This window comes from Ahaetulla prasina, chromosome 8 (genome assembly GCF_028640845.1).
Source record: "Ahaetulla prasina isolate Xishuangbanna chromosome 8, ASM2864084v1, whole genome shotgun sequence".
Lineage (NCBI taxonomy): Eukaryota > Metazoa > Chordata > Lepidosauria > Squamata > Colubridae > Ahaetulla > Ahaetulla prasina.
The window spans coordinates 31,864,149-31,883,279 of record NC_080546.1 but is presented as its reverse complement, the minus strand read 5'-3'; the positions used below and the strand labels follow the sequence as shown (position 1 = coordinate 31,883,279).

Sequence of the window (19,131 nt, the reverse complement as noted above, 5' to 3'; positions counted from 1 at the left end):
ATATGATTTTAAGACACAATCATAATTTGCAACTGATACCACAGCAGAGTGCAATATGCAAACCTGCTAGTTGGCTTTATTCAGAAATTTTAAAACAATCCAGAAGAAAGTAGTAGCAAATCATTTCTGAATAGACACAGTCAGCAGCTAGGAGTCAAGTTTGGCTCAAGTCCTTTTTTTTTTATATAAATCCATCACCACTCTGACAAGTCTTTCTCTGAATCAGTTCATTCAGCAAATATTAGAAGTTAGTTTTTTATTTATTATGAATAATAGCTGTTTTAAAGCTGTTTCGGATTTATTAGTGGTCTATACAATATGCTTAGCTTTGCACTGTCCACGATAATTTGATATCATTTGAAAGTCTCAGCACTTTGCAGGAGCTATTGTAGCTGGCTGTGCTTGTACTTGGAAACTAAGCAGGGCCAGACCTGGAAACTCCCACAGTGGGATCCTAGATAAGAAAGTAAGGACATATATCAGAAGGCTATGCAAACTATTTCCATCCTGTTAACAAAAATACTGAATGGATAGTCCATGAAGTGATCATAAGTCAAGTTCATCTCAAAGGAGACAGGAGATCTTACATCAGCTGAAATTTTAGCTTCCTTTCAAGTTACCGGGATTTCCACAATTTTAGTTATTTTCTTTTCAGTTGTATATTATGAGCAAAATACATAATACATTAATATATTTCATAGTTTAATATTGAAATTAGCTTAATTTAGCCTTTGAGATGCAGTAAGTTGTTCAGGAAATTAAAAAATGTGCTTGTAAAAAGTTTGTTTTAAGGGAAAAAATAGGCAGATCGTGGATTGTCTAGATCAGGGATGTCAAATTCGCACACACTGGCCACACCCATGCCCGGTTTAGTGAAGGGGAAAAAAGTTGCAATATGTCACATGATGAGAAGAGAGGGCTGGGAGAATTGATCTCATTCACTGTATGCACTTTAATTGATTATTAGTCACCATATTAAACAGGAGATTTATCAAATGGTTGATCAAAACAAAAGTAGGGAAGAGGATAGAGATTTTCTGACTACTTCAGCATTACTCATTAATGTTTTCTTAGATCAAGAATGTTTTATCCCAGAGCCACGTGCATGGATTTTTAGTATTAGAGTGATACTTTTATTTATTACTTCTAAGACAGTGCAATTGCTGCTCCTGCCTGTTAATTTGCACTCAAATTCTGCAGGCCAGCACTGAGATTGAAACAGTTGATTGCTGACTAGGGAAGGAAAAGCAAAAAAAAAAAGAAGAAGAAAGAATTCCACCCAGCAAATCTCATTGCAGTTCTATGCTGCAGCTGTATCCCACAATCCCTTTCACCATTTGCTGCAGTCTTTCAGCACAGATTGAGTGAGAAAGATGCACTAAATAAAGATTGATTGGCTGGAATCCTTTAGGGGTCTCCCACTTGTCTGTGACCTGAAGAGGAGGAAAAGAGAGAGAGAGAGAGAGAAAGAGAGAGAGCTTGACTGGGCCTCCTTTTTTCATTAATTTTCTCCCTGGAATGGAGCATTGTTATCTGAAGCAGGAAATATGCTGCATCTTCAGTAATGACTACAGACGTAGCAATTTTCTAACAGCTTTAAACGTGAGACTTTTAAACTCTAATATATTACTGTAATTATGATTGGCTCTTTTGGACGACTGCAAGAGACAACTGCATCCTGGAAAAGATTTCTTACTTGCTATTGCGTTGATTAAGCTCAGTTTTTCATGAAGATGGGTATGTCTTGAGCATTTATGGTTATTTAGCTAGCATGCTTTTTTGCCCTGGTCTTATATATTCCTAGTCTCTTTAAATATAATACTTCATGGTTTATAATTATGTGTTCTTTAAACAAAAAAAAAAAGGCTATGGTGATTAAAAGCAATGTGGAAAAATATTTCTGGAAGGACGAAACACCTGTGTCTGAAGATGCTTCGAACTGTTTTCTGAGAAATCAATTATATTTTACTTGTGGGTTCATAGTATTTCTGGAAAGGAAATCTATTGATTTGATAGGGTGTTTTTTTCTCAAGTAATAGTGTTCAAAGTGGTACATTTGTGGAATTCATAGCCTGATTTCTGAAGCAGTCATATTGCATAAATATCGTATTTGCCTAGACATTTTACAGTTATGTTGGAAATGTTGCTTCCAGAAACCTGTTCATGCATTATATGTGGTTTAGAATCTGAGTTTTGTGAATCATTGATCTGTGTGGTTGATCTTTGAAAGCTTAAAGGCAGTACCAGTTGGGCGGAGCCCTGCTTTTATTTGAAAATGCTGTGCAGTTTGAACAGGCATAGCTATTATTTTTATAGGTTTCGTTTCACTCGATAGAATCATAATTCTAACATATATAATACATTTTGCTGAAATTTATAAATAATAATTACTTGGGTCTTCATTGTATCTTCTGTTTCAGATGGGTGTGGCCACACACAATTTCTTTCTTTGTGATTATTAACAAACAATATTTTATATGGATTCTTGCATTGTAGTCACCAGCTTTTTATACATGTATTCTTTCTGTATATTAAAATATATTTTGATAAGAAAGTATTCATTTAAAGCAAAAGCATGATGTCATTTTCTGAAGTGATTTTAATTCTAACACTAGATCCTTATCAAAGGAATACATTATTTTGAAGGCTGTAGGCTAGAATTGGATTAACAAAATTTATTTTGTTTACAGTTTAACAACTTTATTTAAGGGTAGCTAGTATTTATACAAAATTGTGAAATTTCTTTTTTTTTTCTTTTTAAAAAAAAATGTAAAAGGAACTTGTTTGCCAGTTTGTAGGAAACAGATTATTTCAGAATTATTTACAATGCAATCATACAATTGTTGGATATTCAAAAATTAAAAATATAATACCTTAAATATAAAACATTGTGCTTAAAAGGGATACCTTTTACAAAATATAAGTTCAGTAAGAAATTGTGGCGTAAGATTTTGAAAAATGGAAATGTGCATTATTTTTTCAAATACATTGATTATATTCAAGTCTTCCAAATAACATCTCAAACTTTAGTTAAACCATTAAGAATATACTATGATTTTATTCTAATATGAAAGAATATGTTAAATTTTACATATTAAGGAAGAAATAATTGCTTGAGGACATGGTATATTCTTACAATCAGTTTTATAGGATTGGATGAATGCAGTTATTCGTATACTGTAGTTTGGTGCCATGGGTAAAAGTTACTTATGGCTAGCAGGGATGCTAGCAGGTATTCCTCATTTAATGATTACTCATTCAGTGACCATTCAAAGTTGTGACATCACTGAATGAGTGTACTTTGGGCCACTCCTCAAAGTTTCAGCCATCACTTCACCCTGACCAAATGATCACAATCACTCTAGTAAGCCTCTCCACCCATCTGGCAGCATCCATCCCCAGCCCCAAAATTGTGCATGCCATTCACCTAGCATTCACTTATCTGCCTTCTAGCCTGCTCGTAAACAATCTGGGGATTAAACTTCCTGCGGCTTCCTCAATGATATGATTATTGGAACCCAGCCAGACATTGTGAGGGGTCCTCACTTAAATGATCAGTGAACCTTGCTATCATTGGGGACTGCCAGGACTATTTTTTGCTAAGTGATGCAGTCACATGGCATTGCACTTTACAGCCACATCATTTAGTGACAGAAGCCCTAATTACCATTAAGTGAGGACTACCTGTCATCTTCTATTTGGAATAATACTTAATAAAAGTTCATTCAGAAGGGAAAAAAGATTATATAAACCCATAAATGAATTATTCGGTCAAAACTAGCACTGCTATATTTTAGTGAGGTTTATTTGTATTCTGTATCAGTGAACATTAAAGGAATGAGTATCGAAGATATTTTTTCGCAAAGGAGGTTTTTTCATAATAATTTCATGCAATCCTAAAACAAAAACTACAAAAGCAAAAATTGCTATCATTCTTTCATTTTTCTGTCTTTTTCATATTAAAAAGGGATTTATAATGCTGTTTGATTTTGGTACAAAGTTTTCCACCAGTAATTATTTCTGTGCTAGGATTTGCTCTGTTTGAATTCTGTCTTAGACAAATACGTTGGCTTTTGTTTAAAACTAACAAGTATAATTGAAAAACATATGTGGGGCCTACTTTTAGAATATTCTATGTTATCTGTTCCTAATTTCACTCAATGTTCCATTGCCATTGTTGATGGATACTGAGTACTGGAGCGATGCTGGATTCATATATTTATCTAAGATAAAAAATACAAAGGTGTATTTACCAGATGCTAAACAACCTGTTCTATCAACCTGTTCTTTTTCAACTGTGTTCAGATACTAAAATTGTACTTGGCAGTGGTATGGAACAATTCAGTCAAAGAATATATGGCAAATATGCAGCAAATTAAAAACAAAGCTGACAAATTGAGAAATGATCTATTCATTCCCAAAATGCTGATTGTGGCTAAGTTAAAATAACATAGGACATTGTATATTGTTTGAGTATTATACTAGAAGAGTCTGGAATAGAACCAATTTTAAAAAGTTATGCCAAATGAAAAAAACATTTAGAATATTAACAATTCCTCTTCCATTAAACATAATAACTTAGGACAAGTATATATATTTTTATTACTTCTCCTTATGCAGACTACTCTAAGATTGCTTTTAATGTAATGCAGTTATTAGCTGCTGCCCAAATTTTTGATAAAAGAATAGTACACTAGTGTGCTGCCTTATTTCTAAAGACAAAAAAGGACAAATGTGCCCCACGTTGCAGTAAATAATTATATTCAGTCAGGATAAAGAGGTTTATTGTATTAATTTGATATAATGAAAGGAAACATTAGGACAGGAACGGTAGGCACTTTTGTGCTCTTATGCACACCCCTTATAGTCAGTCTTCTTAGGAATGGGGTGAGATCAATGGTAGACAGTTCTTGGTTAAAGCTTTTGGGAGTTTGAGAAGAGACCACAGAGTCAGGCAGTGTGTAATTGTGTAATGTGTGTAATTGTTAGTAGGAATTACATGTTTCTTTAATTTTAAAAACCTTGTCATTTTTTAAAAACATTTCAGCAGTGTGCAGGGTGAAAAAGAGCAAGATCCATATGTCAGTGGTCTAGGATGGCCAGTGAAGGCTCCAATATCCCAAGCCCTGTCGTGCGTCAGATTGACAAACAGTTTCTGATCTGCAGCATATGTTTGGACCGTTACAAGAATCCCAAAGTGCTCCCATGCCTGCATACTTTTTGTGAGAGGTAAGTATTTTTTTAGAGTCTAAGTCAATCCACCCATTGAATCTGCCTGGATTGTCATGTCAATGACTTCCCAGGGATTTAGGCTTACCTTAAATACAGTAATAATTGTTAGTGCGGTAGAAAGGTTTTCCTAAAATTACAAAAAATAATAATAAATAAAAGAATAAATGCTCCTTGGCTCTTTTTAAGTTTTTTGTTGCATTTTCATGATGTCATTTATCCCATGACCATAATCAGTTCCTAGACATGAAATAAACCATAATTAGCTAAATGAGACAGTAGAAAATGACTATTCTATCTTGGAAGTCAGTTGCATTGATAGTAAAGTTTGTTTCATATACTTAGAAATGAAGGCTTGGCAACTGTTCTGCATTTAAAACTTAGTTTATTGTCAGGATTGCTTTCTGTCCCTGGCAGTACTACTGTTGTTTCTATATTACATGGAAATGAATGGTGATTTTCTTGCATTAATTTCCATACAAATAAAAACTACATCTAAATCATATCATACTGAGCATATTGTAGGTATATTCTAATTCTATCTGAAATTAGAACTAATATGTCCTAATCTTTATGTGTTTCATCATATACAAGGTTTTATTGCATTTGCAGTTTTTAAACAATGAATACATATCATATATCCATAACATAATTTTTCTTCCTGTAATATTTAGAATTGTCTCTTCAGTTTGTGTTGTATGATATGAAATCTGTTCAGCTTTAGCTGTATGTCTTTGGCTATTATAGACAGATTTAGTTTAGCTTTACCTTTAGCTGAAAACTGTACCTGGGCTGATTTTTTTACCTGTGGGGAGAGGATTTAAGCCTCTTTGTGACCCATTGTAGACTAGGAAGCAATGTAAAAAGGTGAATGTGCTTTAGGCTCTAAGGAAGCTTCTTTCAATCTAATGCTATGCAGGTGATAGGCATGCTGACTGGAAGCTAGGAGACATCTCAAAGGCACTTTGGAGTAAGGAGTATGTTCATCTTTTAAACATTATGCATGTGTGGGTATGGTTATTAGCAAATATTTAAGGGGCCTCTGTGGCTCAGACTGCTAAGACAGTCTGTTATTAACACAGCTGCTTGCAATTACTGCAGGTTCTAGTCCCACCAGGCCCAAGGTTGACTCAGCCTTCCATCCTTTATAAGGTAGGTAAAATGAGGACCCAGATTGTTGGGGGCAATAAGTTGACTTTGTATATAAATATACAAACAGGATGAAGACTATTGCTAACATAGTGTAAGTTGCCCTGAGTCTTCGGAGAAGGGCGGGATATAAATGCAAATTAAAAAAAAATATTTATCACACAAAATCACCAGAATATCATAAAATTTTAATATGAGTTCTTGTATATTGCAAGATATCTGAAATTTAACAGGGTTGATATATTTTTAGGATGCTATATAGTAAGTGCCTGTATTGACCTCTGTAGTTTTGACTTTCTTTGGGGTGCAGGAAATCTGAATATATGAAAAGTTATTTTCTTTGATTCCTTCAAAGACCCCTTCCTTCTGTTTCACCTTTTTAAGGTCTGCAGTATTTCATTACAGGTAATCCTCAGTTTATGACAGACCAGAATTTCCATCATAAGTTGTTGAAGTTGTAAATCAAGTCAGAGCCAGTTTTACAACACCTTTTACCATGATTGTCGAGTGAATCACCATGGCTGTTAAGTGAGTCACACAGTCATTAAGCGAATCCAGCTTGCCCAATGGGCATTTTTGGCCACAAATTGGTTCAATTTGTGCAGGATGCTGTGAGAGATCATAAACCAATTGCCAAAACCCTAAATTATGATCATGTGACAATGAGGGTGATGTGACGGTCATATGTATGAGTAAAGGTTATAGCTTTTACCCGAGCCTTTTATAACTTTGAACTATAGTTAAACAGTTGTAAGTTGAAGACTGTCTGTGTAAGTTGCATGTTGTCAGGGAAGTACAAATTTTAAATAGTGAAGAGTTTACCTTTTTTTGAGATAAATAATAGCAGGGGTGTCAAAACCCACGTCATGGCAGCGTCATGTGACATATCGGGACTTTTCCCCCCTTTACTAAACCGGGCATGGGCGTGGCCAGCACGTGATAATCTGGGCCGGGAGTTTGACAGCCCTGAATTAGAGAATTGGGGAATATGAAGCAATACTAATGATTATTAATTTTTTTGTTATCCTCATTAGGTGTTTACAGAATTACATTCCAGCTCATAGCTTAACCCTTTCTTGCCCAGTGTGCCGCCAGACATCTATTCTTCCAGAGAAAGGGGTTTCTGCACTGCAAAACAATTTCTTCATCACCAACCTAATGGATGTCCTGCAGCGAACTCCAGACAGCAGTATTGAGGAGGCTGCCATCTTGGAGACTGTCACAGCTGTAGCTTCAGGGAAACCACTTTCCTGCCCTAATCATGAGGGAAATGTAAGTGGATTTGATTCCTGTGAGGTTTATTGTTGAAAAGCAATGGCATGAGTGAAAAATTATTGCTTTATTTATAAAATTGATTGTGATAATATTTTATTTTCCATTGTGACCATATATTTGCATAGATAAAAATATTAAATGATGTGAGTTGGAGGAATTGTGTGCATACACATGAGAGAGAGTTATATTAATTCTTTCGGTGTATAGTCTTGAGTTTTCCTGACAGATAGTCCTCATTTAGCTAGTGCTTCATTTAGCAACTGTTCACAATTACAGAGATGAAACAGTAACTTTAAGAGCAATCCTTCCATTTATGCCTGTTGTGGATCTGAAAAGAAAAGAAAAGCTGAAGGAAGATTGCAAACACTGTTGTGGTTTCATGTTATGATGGCTTTGTTTAATGACCAAGTGACTGGTCCCAATTGTGACTGCTAAACAAGAACTACCTGTATATTTTTGTTTTATAAATGCTTATTGAAAAGTGCTAAGATATTAATGAAATGTTTTATTAATGTTTTTTAATTGCTCTTTAAATTAGTAATTATATAACTCAATTCATTTGCTTAACCTTACTGAATTAATTAAATTAATTAAATGCTAACACTAATTAAATTCTATTGATTCCAAAGGTGAATTACTTTCTTTATATCTTTATTTCATAAATTGCTGTATTTATTGAGAGACAAAAATCCATCTCATTCATCTCTGGGAATACTTTCATACCTTTGGTCTGCATCATCATTGTTCATAATATATTTACAGAATTGTAAAAATATACATACACAAAACTACATTATATAACTGTTGCAACCAGGTATGGCAAAATAAATATTCTATTAAACAATACAATATCTTTCTCACTGTATTAGTAATTATTCTTTATTTATTTATTTATTTATTATTTAAATTTGTATACCGCCCTTCTCCCGAAGGACTCAGGGCGGTTCACAGCCAAGTAAAATGCACAATACATACAATTAAAATACTAATAAAAAACTTATTTAAATTGGCCATAATTAAAATTTGGAAGTAAAACCCATTTAAAAACCCATAACTTAAAAAACTAACCCAGTCCAGCGCAGATAAATAAGTAAGTTTTGAGCTCATGTGAAAGGTTCGGAGGTCCGGAAGTTGACGAAGTCCTGGGGGGAGCTCGTTCCAGAGGGCGGGGGCCCCCACAGAGAAGGCCCGTCCCCTGGGTGTCGCCAGGCGACATTGTCGCGCCGGCGGCACCCCGGGGGGGCCCCCTCTGGGAGGCGCCCGGGTCGGTGAGAGGTATTTGGTAGCAGCAGGCGGTCCCGTAAGTAACCCGGCCCTATGCCATGGAGCGCTTTAAAGACGTTCACCAACACCTTGAAGCGCACCCGGAAGGCCACAGGTAGCCAGTGCAGCCTGCGCAGGATAGGTGTCACTCGGGAGCCACGAGGGGCTCCCTCTATCACCCGCGCAGCTGCATTCTGGACCAACTGCAGCCTCCGGATGCCCTTCAGGGGGAGCCCCATGTAGAGCATTGCAGTAGTCAGGCGAGGCGTCACAAGGGCGTGAGTGACTGTGCACAAGGCATCCCGGTCTAGAAAGGGGCGCAACTGGCGCACCAGGCGAACCTGGTGGAAAGCTCTCCTGGAGACGGCCGTCAAATGATCTTCAAAAGACAGCCGTGCATCCAGGAGAACGCCCAAATTACGCACCCTCTCCATCGGGGCCAATGACTCGCTCCCGACAGTCAGCCGCGGACTCAGCTGACTGTACCGGGATGCCGGCATCCACAGCCACTCCGTCTTGGAGGATTGAGCTTGAGCCTGTTTCTCCCCATCCAGACCCGTGACGGCTTCCAAACACCGGGACAGCACTTCGATAGCTTCATTGGGGTGGCCCGTGTGAAAAGTACAGCTGGGTGTCATCAGCGTACAGCTGGTACCTCACACCAAAGCCACTGATGATCTCACCCAGCGGCTTCATATAGATGTTGAACAGAAGGCGAGAGAATCGACCCCTCGGCACCCACAAGTGAGGCGCGCGGGTGACCTCTGCCCGTCAACACCGTCTGCGACCGGTCGGAAAGATAGGAGGAGAACCACCGATAAACGGTGCCTCCCACTCCCAACCCCCCCAACCGGCGCAGCAGGATACCATGGTCGATGGTATCAAAAGCCGCTGAGAGGTCTAATAGGACCAGGGCAGAGGAATAACCCCTATCCCTGGCCCTCCAGAGATCATCCACCAACGCGACCAAAGCCGTCTCAGTGCTGTAACCGGTCGGAAGCCGGACTGAACGGGTCCAGATAGACAGTTTCCTCCAGGTGCAGGGGAAACTGATATGCCACCATATTCTCTACAACCTTCGCCGCGGCGGGTTGGAGACCGGACGATAATTACCTAAAACAGCCGGGTCCAGGAAGGCTTCTTGAGGAGGGCCTCACCACCGCCTCTTTCAAGGCGGCCGGAAAGACTCCTCCAACAAGGAACCGCTCGTAATCCCCTGGAGCCAGCCTCGTGTCACCTCCTGAGTGGCCAGCACCAGCCAGGAAGGGCACGGGTCCAGTAAACACGTGGTGGCATTCAATCTACCCAGCAACCTGTCCATGTCCTCGGGAGTCACAGGGTCAAACTCATCTCACACAACATCACCAAGACCGCTCTCAGATACCTCGTCTGAATCGCGACAATTTTGGTCCAGACCGTCCCTAAGCTGAACGATTTTATCGTATAGATAACCGTTAAACTCCTCAGCACGTCCCATAGCGGGTCATCCCGCTCCCCTGGTGAAGGAGGAGCGGGTCACCCGAAACAGGGCAGCTGGGCGGTTATCTGCCGGCGCAATGAGGGAGGAGGCGTAGGAACGCCTCGCTTCCCTCAGTGCCCCTAGGTAGGTCCTGGTATAGGATCTAACTAGTGTCCGATCAGCCTCTGAACGGCTGCGCCTCCAGGAGCTCTCTAGGCGTCTTCTCCGGCGTTTCATCCCCCTCAGCTCCTCGGAGAACCAAGGAGCCGGTTGGGATCTGCGCCAGGTCAGAGGCCGCAAAGGCACGACACGGTCTAAAGCCCCAGCCGCAGCCCGTTCCCAGGCTGCAGCTAGTTCCTCTGCCGTGCCGTGAGCCAGACCCTCAGGAAGTGGCCCAAGCTCCGTCCGAAACCTCTCTGGGTCCATCAGGCGCCTGGGGCGGTACCACCGTAATGGTTCCGTCTCCCTGCGGTGTTGGGTAGCGGTCAGAAAGTCCAGGCGAAGGAGAGAGTGATCTGACCATGACAAAGGTTCAATGACTATTTCCTTTAAGTCCAGATCTCTCAACCACTGACCAGAGACAAAAATCAGGTCCAGTGTGCCTCCCCCGATGTGAGTGGGGCCATCCACTACTTGAGTCAGGTCCAAGGCCGTCATGGAGGCCAGGAACTCCCGAGCTACCGTCGATGACGAGCGCCAGATGGCAAGTTAAAGTCCCCCATGACTAAAAGTCTGGGGGTCTCCACTGCCACCCCGGCAAGCACCTCCAGGAGCTCGGGCAGGGCAGCTGTCACGCAGCAAGGAGCCAGGTACGCGACCAGCAAGCCCATCTGACATCTATGACCCCACCTCACAAGAGGATTCACACCCGGCAATCTGAGGTACAGTGGTCTCCTCGGCTCTAGACTCTCTTTAATAGCAACCGCCACCCCTCCACCCCTACCCTGGGCCCTCGGCTGATGGAATGCACGGGAACCCGGTGGGCACATCTCGACCAGGGGCACACCCCCTTCAGTGCCCAACCAGGTCTCCGTAACGCCTATAATATCCGCGGCACCCCCCTGAATCAGATCATGTATTAGGGGGGCCTTATTGGCCACGGACCGTGCGTTGCATAACATCAGACGAAGGCCCAGGCTCTGAGGGTCTTGGCCATCCGGGGAACGGGAGAAGTCAGGGGGATCGGGGCACGCGATCGCCTGCAAACATCGAACGCGTGACCCCCTATGTCGATACGATCCCCCCCTTCCGCCATATCTGCCCCTCCCACTTACCGTGCAAATAGACTCACCCTCACACAAAGGAACACACTCCCCCCCCATAACCTCCGAACCCAATTGATAGTCGCCACGAGCATGCGCTGGAACTGGTTTCCCTCCCGACGGGCTACCCCCCTCACCCACCCTAACCCTCCCACCCCACCCAACACTACCCTCCCCCCCCCCTCCAACCCAGACCCGTCAGTTCCCACCCTCCCCTTAAAAGTCCCATTAAAATTCCCCTTAAAAACCCTATTAAAATAATTAATTAAAAATCCCCTGAGTCTCCTATTCTAACACTATATCTAGTATTTCTGATAACATTAGTAAGAATAAAACAATGCACATATAAAAAAGGGACTGGCTATAAGTAAATTATCTGGACAGTATGTTATTTTTATGGTTCCACTCGAGTTGTCGGACTGGTTTTACTGCAGATATATTAGCCAGCATAATATTGCATGCAAAGGGTGCCAATGTAATATGAACAATAGGGCAACCTTGCTGCACAAATTGGAAGACATTGAAATCTTGGAAATCCTTGAGCTGTCAGGCTGGTTTTACTGCAGATATATTAGCCAGCATAATATTGCACGCAAAATATGCCAATGTAATATGAACAATAGGGTAACCTTGCTGTACAAATTGGAAGACATTGAAATCTTGGAAATCCTTGAAACTATAGCCAAGTGTTTCAGCCTTGGCAATGTCAAGATAGATGGGCTTCAACTTCCAGGATTTCCTAGCTAGCCACTGGCTGGCTGGGGAATTTGGGAGGTTAAAGTCTGCTCATCTTAAAGTTGCCAAGGCTGAGAAACACAGCTCTAGAGCTACTACAATGTACTTGTATCCAGTAATGAAAGCTGCAATTTCAGAGGTAAGAAACAGAACATTTCTTGTTTCTTTCACTATTCCAGCCACTTCAGTTATTTATCACTAGGCACTACCTTCAAGCATCACTTTACCTTCTAAATGTAATTCATAGTACTCTGCATCTCTCCACAAATAAGCATCCTAATGTGCTTCATTGGCAAAGATGTTTTAAACCATCACACCCCTTTATGTGAGTTGGAATTCTGCGTGGCCAGCTTGATGCCTCTCCCCAAACTGCTGGCATGTTTCCTCTTCGCACTGGGTAGACCAGGCCGAAGCCACAGTGGCCCAATGTTTCCTCTTCACATTGAATAGACCTGGCCAAAGTGATGCAGGCTGGCCCCTTACCTTTTCCAGAACGGCCCCGTGTCCCGATCCGACCACATTGCAAAACCCGAAGGCCTTGTGTTTGACACCCCTGTAAACCATCTTAGGGATGGTTCATCTGAATTGTTCCTCTGTAGCGTTTATAAGAAAGAAAATATTAAGAAAAAATATTCTGTACCTGACATGCTTTTATGAAATCTTAATGCCTCTTTACTCATTGCAGTTCTTTTTGAGGAGGTTAAACAGAAATACATTAATATGAAATACTGTAAGCATCATTTTGATAGATGAAGTACTTGTTTCTTTTTCTGTTGAAGTGTGAGAGAATCTTGGCTGTACCGGCATTCCGACTGGTGTAGTTTATTTTAATCTGCTTTTGCCTGAGAAATGTGAGAATTAATGCAAGCATTCTGAATCTGATAAACTTTAAAATGTCAACCTAAGCAGTTTATATAACTTTGTGTTAAATGTGTTTGCGCCAGAAATATAGGTCTCATTAAATGCAAAGCTGATATCATTCTGATTTGTATTGCAAAAGGTATCAGTAATGCTTCAGGAATTTATGAAGTAACTTAATACTCCTAAAGTGCAAGGCACAACCATTTTATTTAAAGCTGAAGAATGGAGGAAATAACTCACTGAAGAGTAATTTGTTATGCTTTAAATAAGACACTCTTAAGATTGTATGTATTTATATAAGTATGGGATAATTTTCAATATTATTGGATGTTATGCTTAATTATTTCTATATAGTTATACCAGCTATGCTAGGAATGGCAGTGGGCCAAGAAGAAGGGGAAAGCAAAGAACACACTGGCGTGATAACATTAAACCTGATACAAAGTTGAACATCCAACAATGGAAAAAAAACTGCTTGGAAGGGAGGCATGGAGACCACTTGCCTATAAAGTCTCCAAAAGTTGGACATGGTTAAAACAACATACTACTAAAACTCCTGTGTATCTTAATAATATTCTGTTGGGTGAAACGATGCATCCATAGAGCAACAATTTTTTAATCAATGTACCTCAAATGGCATAACTTACATAATGTATCCAAAATCCTGGGCCTATTTCTCCCATGAGATTGAAATTTGGCAAAGCTATGGCTGCTTCAGTCAGCCATGGTTGTCTCTAATGTCTGTGTGTATTGACCCATGCAGCATGGCTATAGTAGTATTTATCCTGCTTATTATCTTCTTTCACCCTCTTATTGGTATTATGATTTTCATTATTCTGTTGCTTTACACATATATTGGATGTGAAACTTTCTGCACCAGAGACAAATTCCATGTGTGTCTAATCATACTTGGCCAAATAAAGTATTCAATTCAATTTCCAATGCTTCTTGCCACTCCCTACAAGGAAAATCAGTAGGAAAGCCAGTAAGAAATTAGAAGTCGCTCCCACTCCCACTGCTCTTTTTTCCTCTTCCCAAGGTTATTATGTTTCTCTGTTTAGATAAGGAAATATATCTGAAACAATGACCCCATAGGCTAAGGATTTCTAATTTTACATAAAATAATATTTGTCTTTTTAGTTTTTGTTTTGTGTACATAATTTGTAAAGGAAATGTAAGAGGAAAACATTATTATGCATACCAACTAAGAATCGCTTATTTTTTGTGTGTCAGCGTTCTGAGTAACGCACCAATGAAAGCAGAGGCAGGTAGATTCCTCAAAGAACATGTTTATTGGATACATTGTATTGGCACAGCTGGTGAAAACTAACTCTAAAAGTTCCCATGATTTTTTATCTAATTAAAACAGCAAACAGCCCCCTCTCCCTCCCCAAGATGTCACCGGTTACATTGTCCAATGAATATAGCTGGCAGGCTGCTTGGTCACTCCTCTCTTTCAGTAGGCACCTATTATGATGACCTTGGTTCCCACAGGAAAACCTTTTGTTTTGGCGGTTAGATGGGCTATCTACTTCTCCCCTCCCTTCCCCTTCTCAGGCTTCGTGGCTACTAAGAGGCAGCACAAGATGGCTTAAGCCAGGTTTGGTTCAGAGTTGACAATTTGTTTGTTTAAAATACTTAAAATAGCTGCCCATCTTATATTGGACTCTGGGTGCTCCCAATGATGCCCATTTTATTTAGTGGAATTTACAATTTAGGTAAGTATGTATAGGGCTGTGAGCTAAAATTCTAGCCCTATCCATGTTTACCTAAGCAGAAGCCCCTATGAACACACTGAGCTTTACATTGGAATAGAGGTGCAATAGAAGAGCGCTGTCATTAGTAATAAAATTGAAAGACTATAGCAGGTAAGTTTTTGGTGATCTTAGTCAACTCAGTAAAAGTTAATTTGGTGTAAGGTTGACAGTCCTGAGCTAAACTTGGGAGACCGTGGGTTTTAATCCTGACTTTCAGCCTAGGAAGGAGGCAATGGCAAACCGCTTCTGTAAAATGTTGCCAAGAAATGTTACGTAGATTTGTCCAGGCAGTCACCAGAGTCATGACAAACTTGAAGGCAGAAGAAAAAGCCCTTTTAATAGGGTATGTACAGGTATAGTGTGGAAAATGATTGAAAAAGAAATGTTCATTTTCAAACACTTTGAGTATGTAGTATTTGAAAGAACTTAAAGAATACTTAATCTATAACATGATTAAACCCTCCCAGAAAATGCTACACTTGCCCCAGAAGAAAAAGAGGAAATTACCGTATATACTCGAGTATAAGCCGAGTTTTTCAGCACGTTTTTTGTGCTGAAAAACGTCCTAAACTTATACTCGAGTATATCTGACTTATCTCGAGTTTTTTTTTTTCCCGTTTTTTCCACATTATACCGGCCGGCGCGAACTTGGCGGGCTTTTGCTTTAGCGCGGGGAAGCCCTGCCGGTGCAGTGAGAGGGCGGGGCGGGGGAGCCGCCAGCCTTCTCGGCCGAGGGAGGGAGGGTTTTGCCGACCGGTAGGTGCCTCATTTCCCACCCTCGGCTTATACTCGAGTCCCCAGTTTACCCCAGTTTTTGGGGTAAAATTGGGGACCTCGGCTTATACTCGGATCGGCTTATATTCGAGTATATACGGTACTTTGGATTTAACTAAACAGTCAGTAAAAATCAATGATCATGTTAAAGCTATATAGCGTGTGCCCCAAGCCTCATGTAGCTTCCTTCATTCACTTTTAGCTGTGGACATCAGAGCTGTTCCAAATATTGCTCACTGTAACAGAAGGGAGAAAAGATTACACACATTGTGAATTTTATTTACATAAATTAATTGTAAATGGAATATTAAAACTAATTCAGTTTACTTTTTGCCTGGCTGCTTTTTTTGAGTGTTCCTGGATGATGCATTCCTCAAGTGCAGCCCTTTGCTAGAGAAATATTGCATGTCTTTGGTTTAAAACAACTTTGCGTTGAAATATATCATTCAAAGAATTAGAAATGTTTATTCAAACCTCAACACTAGCATTCTAATAAGAATATGTGTTTCTTTCTTTTTAATCAGCTGATGGAGTTTTACTGTCAATCCTGTGAGACAGCCATGTGCCAAGAATGTACAATAGGAGAACATGCAGAACATCCAACAGTCCCTCTTAAGGATGTAGTAGAACAACACAAGGCTTCTCTTCAAACACAGTTAGATGCTGTGAACAAAAGGTGAAACTATGAAACATATCCTAGTTATAGAATTGCACGTTAGGGCAATTTTCTCCAGGTTGGAACCTTCCAGATGAGTAATGGTTATAGTTTCCAGAGTATGTGTCTGGGAATTCTAAAAGTTTGAATCTCACCTATTTAAGGAGCATCATATTGGACAAGTCTTTCCTGAAACAAGAACAGAAAATTATTTATGACTGTTTGAAAGTGTTGCTTGTACCTTTTTGGGAGAAGGTACAGATACTTTTAATTCCTGGGCTTTTCACTTTCATTAAGATTTTAAATGTTTATAAAGTGCAATAATAATTTTTTTTGGTTGAAAATAAAAATACCAACCTGGATTTATTATACTTATTCTTCCTTTGTTTAGAAATAATCAACCAAAATTTTTAGGAGACATTGGTAGTATTCATATAATGTTAGGCAGAGATGGTATTCAGCAGGTTCTGACCAGTTCTGGAGAACCGGTAGCGGAAATTTTGAGTAGTTCAGAGAACTGTTAAATATCACTTCTGCTGGCCCTACCCCCATCTATTCTCTGCCTCCCAAGTTCCAGCTGATCAGGAAGAAATTTTTATTTATTTATTTATTTATAATTACATTTCTATACCGCACCATCTCCCGAAGGACTCAGGGCGGTTTACAGCCAATGTTAAAATACCCACACCAATACAATATAAATATAATAAATAACAATATTTAAAAACAATTAAGAACAAATATTTACTGGCTGAATCACTAAAACGGTCAAAGACCGATTAAACCCCTTAAAATTTCGCTAAAATATGTCTTAGGCTAGTCCCGCTCGGTGAAACAGTAAAGTCTTCAGTTCATGTTTGAAGGCCCGGAGGTCGGGGAGTTGGCGTAACCCCGGAGGTAGCTCATTCCATAGGGCTGGTGCCGCCACAGAGAAGGCCCTCCCCCTGGGGGCAGCCAACCTACATTGTTTGGTCGACAGCACCCTGAGGAGGCCCACTCTGTGGGAGCGCACAGGTTGTTGGGAGGCAATTGGTGGCAGAAGGCGGTCTCGCAAATACCCCGGTCCTAAGCCATGGAGCGCTTTAAAGATGGTAACCAACACCTTGAATTGCACCCGGAAGGCTACCGGCAGCCAGTGCAAGCCGCGCAGGATGGGTGTTATATGGGAGCAACGCGGTGCCCCCTCTATCACCCGTGCGGCCGCATTCTGGACTAGCTGGAGCCTCCTGGTGCTCTTCAAGGGGAGCCCCATGTAGAGAGCATTGCAATAGTCCAGGCGGGAGGTGACGAGGGCATGAGTGACCGTGCGTAAGGAGTCCCGATCAAGGAAGGGGCGCAACTGGCGAATCAGGTGAACCTGATAAAATGCTCCCCTGGCGACAGCCGTCAAGTGTTCTTCTAAAGTCAGCCGATCGTCCAGGAGAACGCCTAAGTTGCGCACTCTTCCCCTGGGGGTCAGTACTTCCCCCCCAACAGTCAGCGATGGCGGGACTGTACCGGGACACCGGAACCCACAGCCACTCAGTCTTGGAGGGGTTGAGCTGGAGCCTGTTCCTCCCCATCCAGACCCGCACGGCCTCAACACACCGGCCCATCACCTCGATGGCTTCGTTGATATGGGAGGAAATGGGGATTTTGCGGTAACCTTCCCCTGGAATGGGGAAGGAATGGAGATTTTACAGTATCCTTCCCCTGCCACACCCACCAAGCCATGCAATGCCCACCAAGCCACGCCCACAGAACCAGTAGTAAATTATTTTGAATCCCACCACTGAATTGTTAGACCAAGTTTTTTTTTAAGTTTTTAAAAAAACTCTTGAGTCCTTGGGGTTCTCTTATCTACCCAAATGTTCTTAAAATACCATTGCACAAATTTAGTTGCCTAAAGGGTTGTATCAAATTTCGAGGTACATATTCTAAAAATAAGTGAAAGAAGGCAGGACTTGATCCAGAAATAGTAATTTATAGGTAAATGGTAAAATAGTAAATAGTAAATTATAGTACAAAAAAGGACCAAACCTTTGATCCTATCTGTCAGGGCCCATATAAGAAAAACTGATAGGCAACTTTTTGAACCCCTCATTTAAAAGTTGGTGGCAAAAAATGCAGAAGTTTCCTAAACAAGCCAGCATATTGTAAAACATATTGGCCACCTTTATATGTAAACATAGACCAGAATTTTTCAGGATTTTGGCTCACTGGGAATGAGCAGCATGCTGTTGTTTGCTGCATAGTTATTCCCTTTGGTTCCTGTTAGCAGGAGTAGTTAAACAAATCCAGATGGTTTGATATGGGAGAACAAATCAGATTTCTTAGTTCCTTGTAAACGATACGTCACAGGCAGAACTGTCTGTTTTTGTTTAATGCCCATGCTGACAGGAAGAGGCAAGTGGAATCAATTATCTATTGAGCACAAGTGTGCTTCTTGTTCTAAGTTAATGAAAATTTTAATGAATTATAGCTTACAATTGCAAGTGAAATAATTCAAGATTCCTTTAGAATTGACAATACTTGTGTTGTCTGAAAATTATAATACTAACAAAACTTTTTTTTTAAAGATGTGTATATAAATTTGCACAGCCCTGAAGATAACCAAATTTGTGTATGTTTCACATTTTGCTCTAAGCTACAGTTTACTGTATATTTACAGTTTATAGATACTAACATACAGTATAATCAAAAAAATTCTGCCTTAGAATGATTTGTAATCCA

At 40.4% G+C, this 19,131-nt stretch overlaps 1 protein-coding gene across 5 annotated transcripts in view; it reads left to right on the top strand.

Annotated features, from left to right (window-relative positions):
• TRIM2 (tripartite motif containing 2) overlaps positions 1-19,131 on the top strand; it is a 105,620-nt gene that overhangs the window by 55,266 nt on the left and 31,223 nt on the right. For 4 of the 5 annotated variants that reach the window (XM_058192061.1, XM_058192058.1, XM_058192057.1 and 1 more), the window contains 3 exons: positions 5,048-5,229; positions 7,413-7,650; positions 16,289-16,440. In XM_058192061.1, coding sequence (XP_058048044.1) covers positions 5,096-5,229; positions 7,413-7,650; positions 16,289-16,440 — 524 coding nt within the window. In that variant the 5' untranslated portion in view covers positions 5,048-5,095. The remainder of the gene's footprint in view (positions 1-5,047; positions 5,230-7,412; positions 7,651-16,288; positions 16,441-19,131) is intronic. The other variant, XM_058192059.1, reaches the window with a different exon arrangement.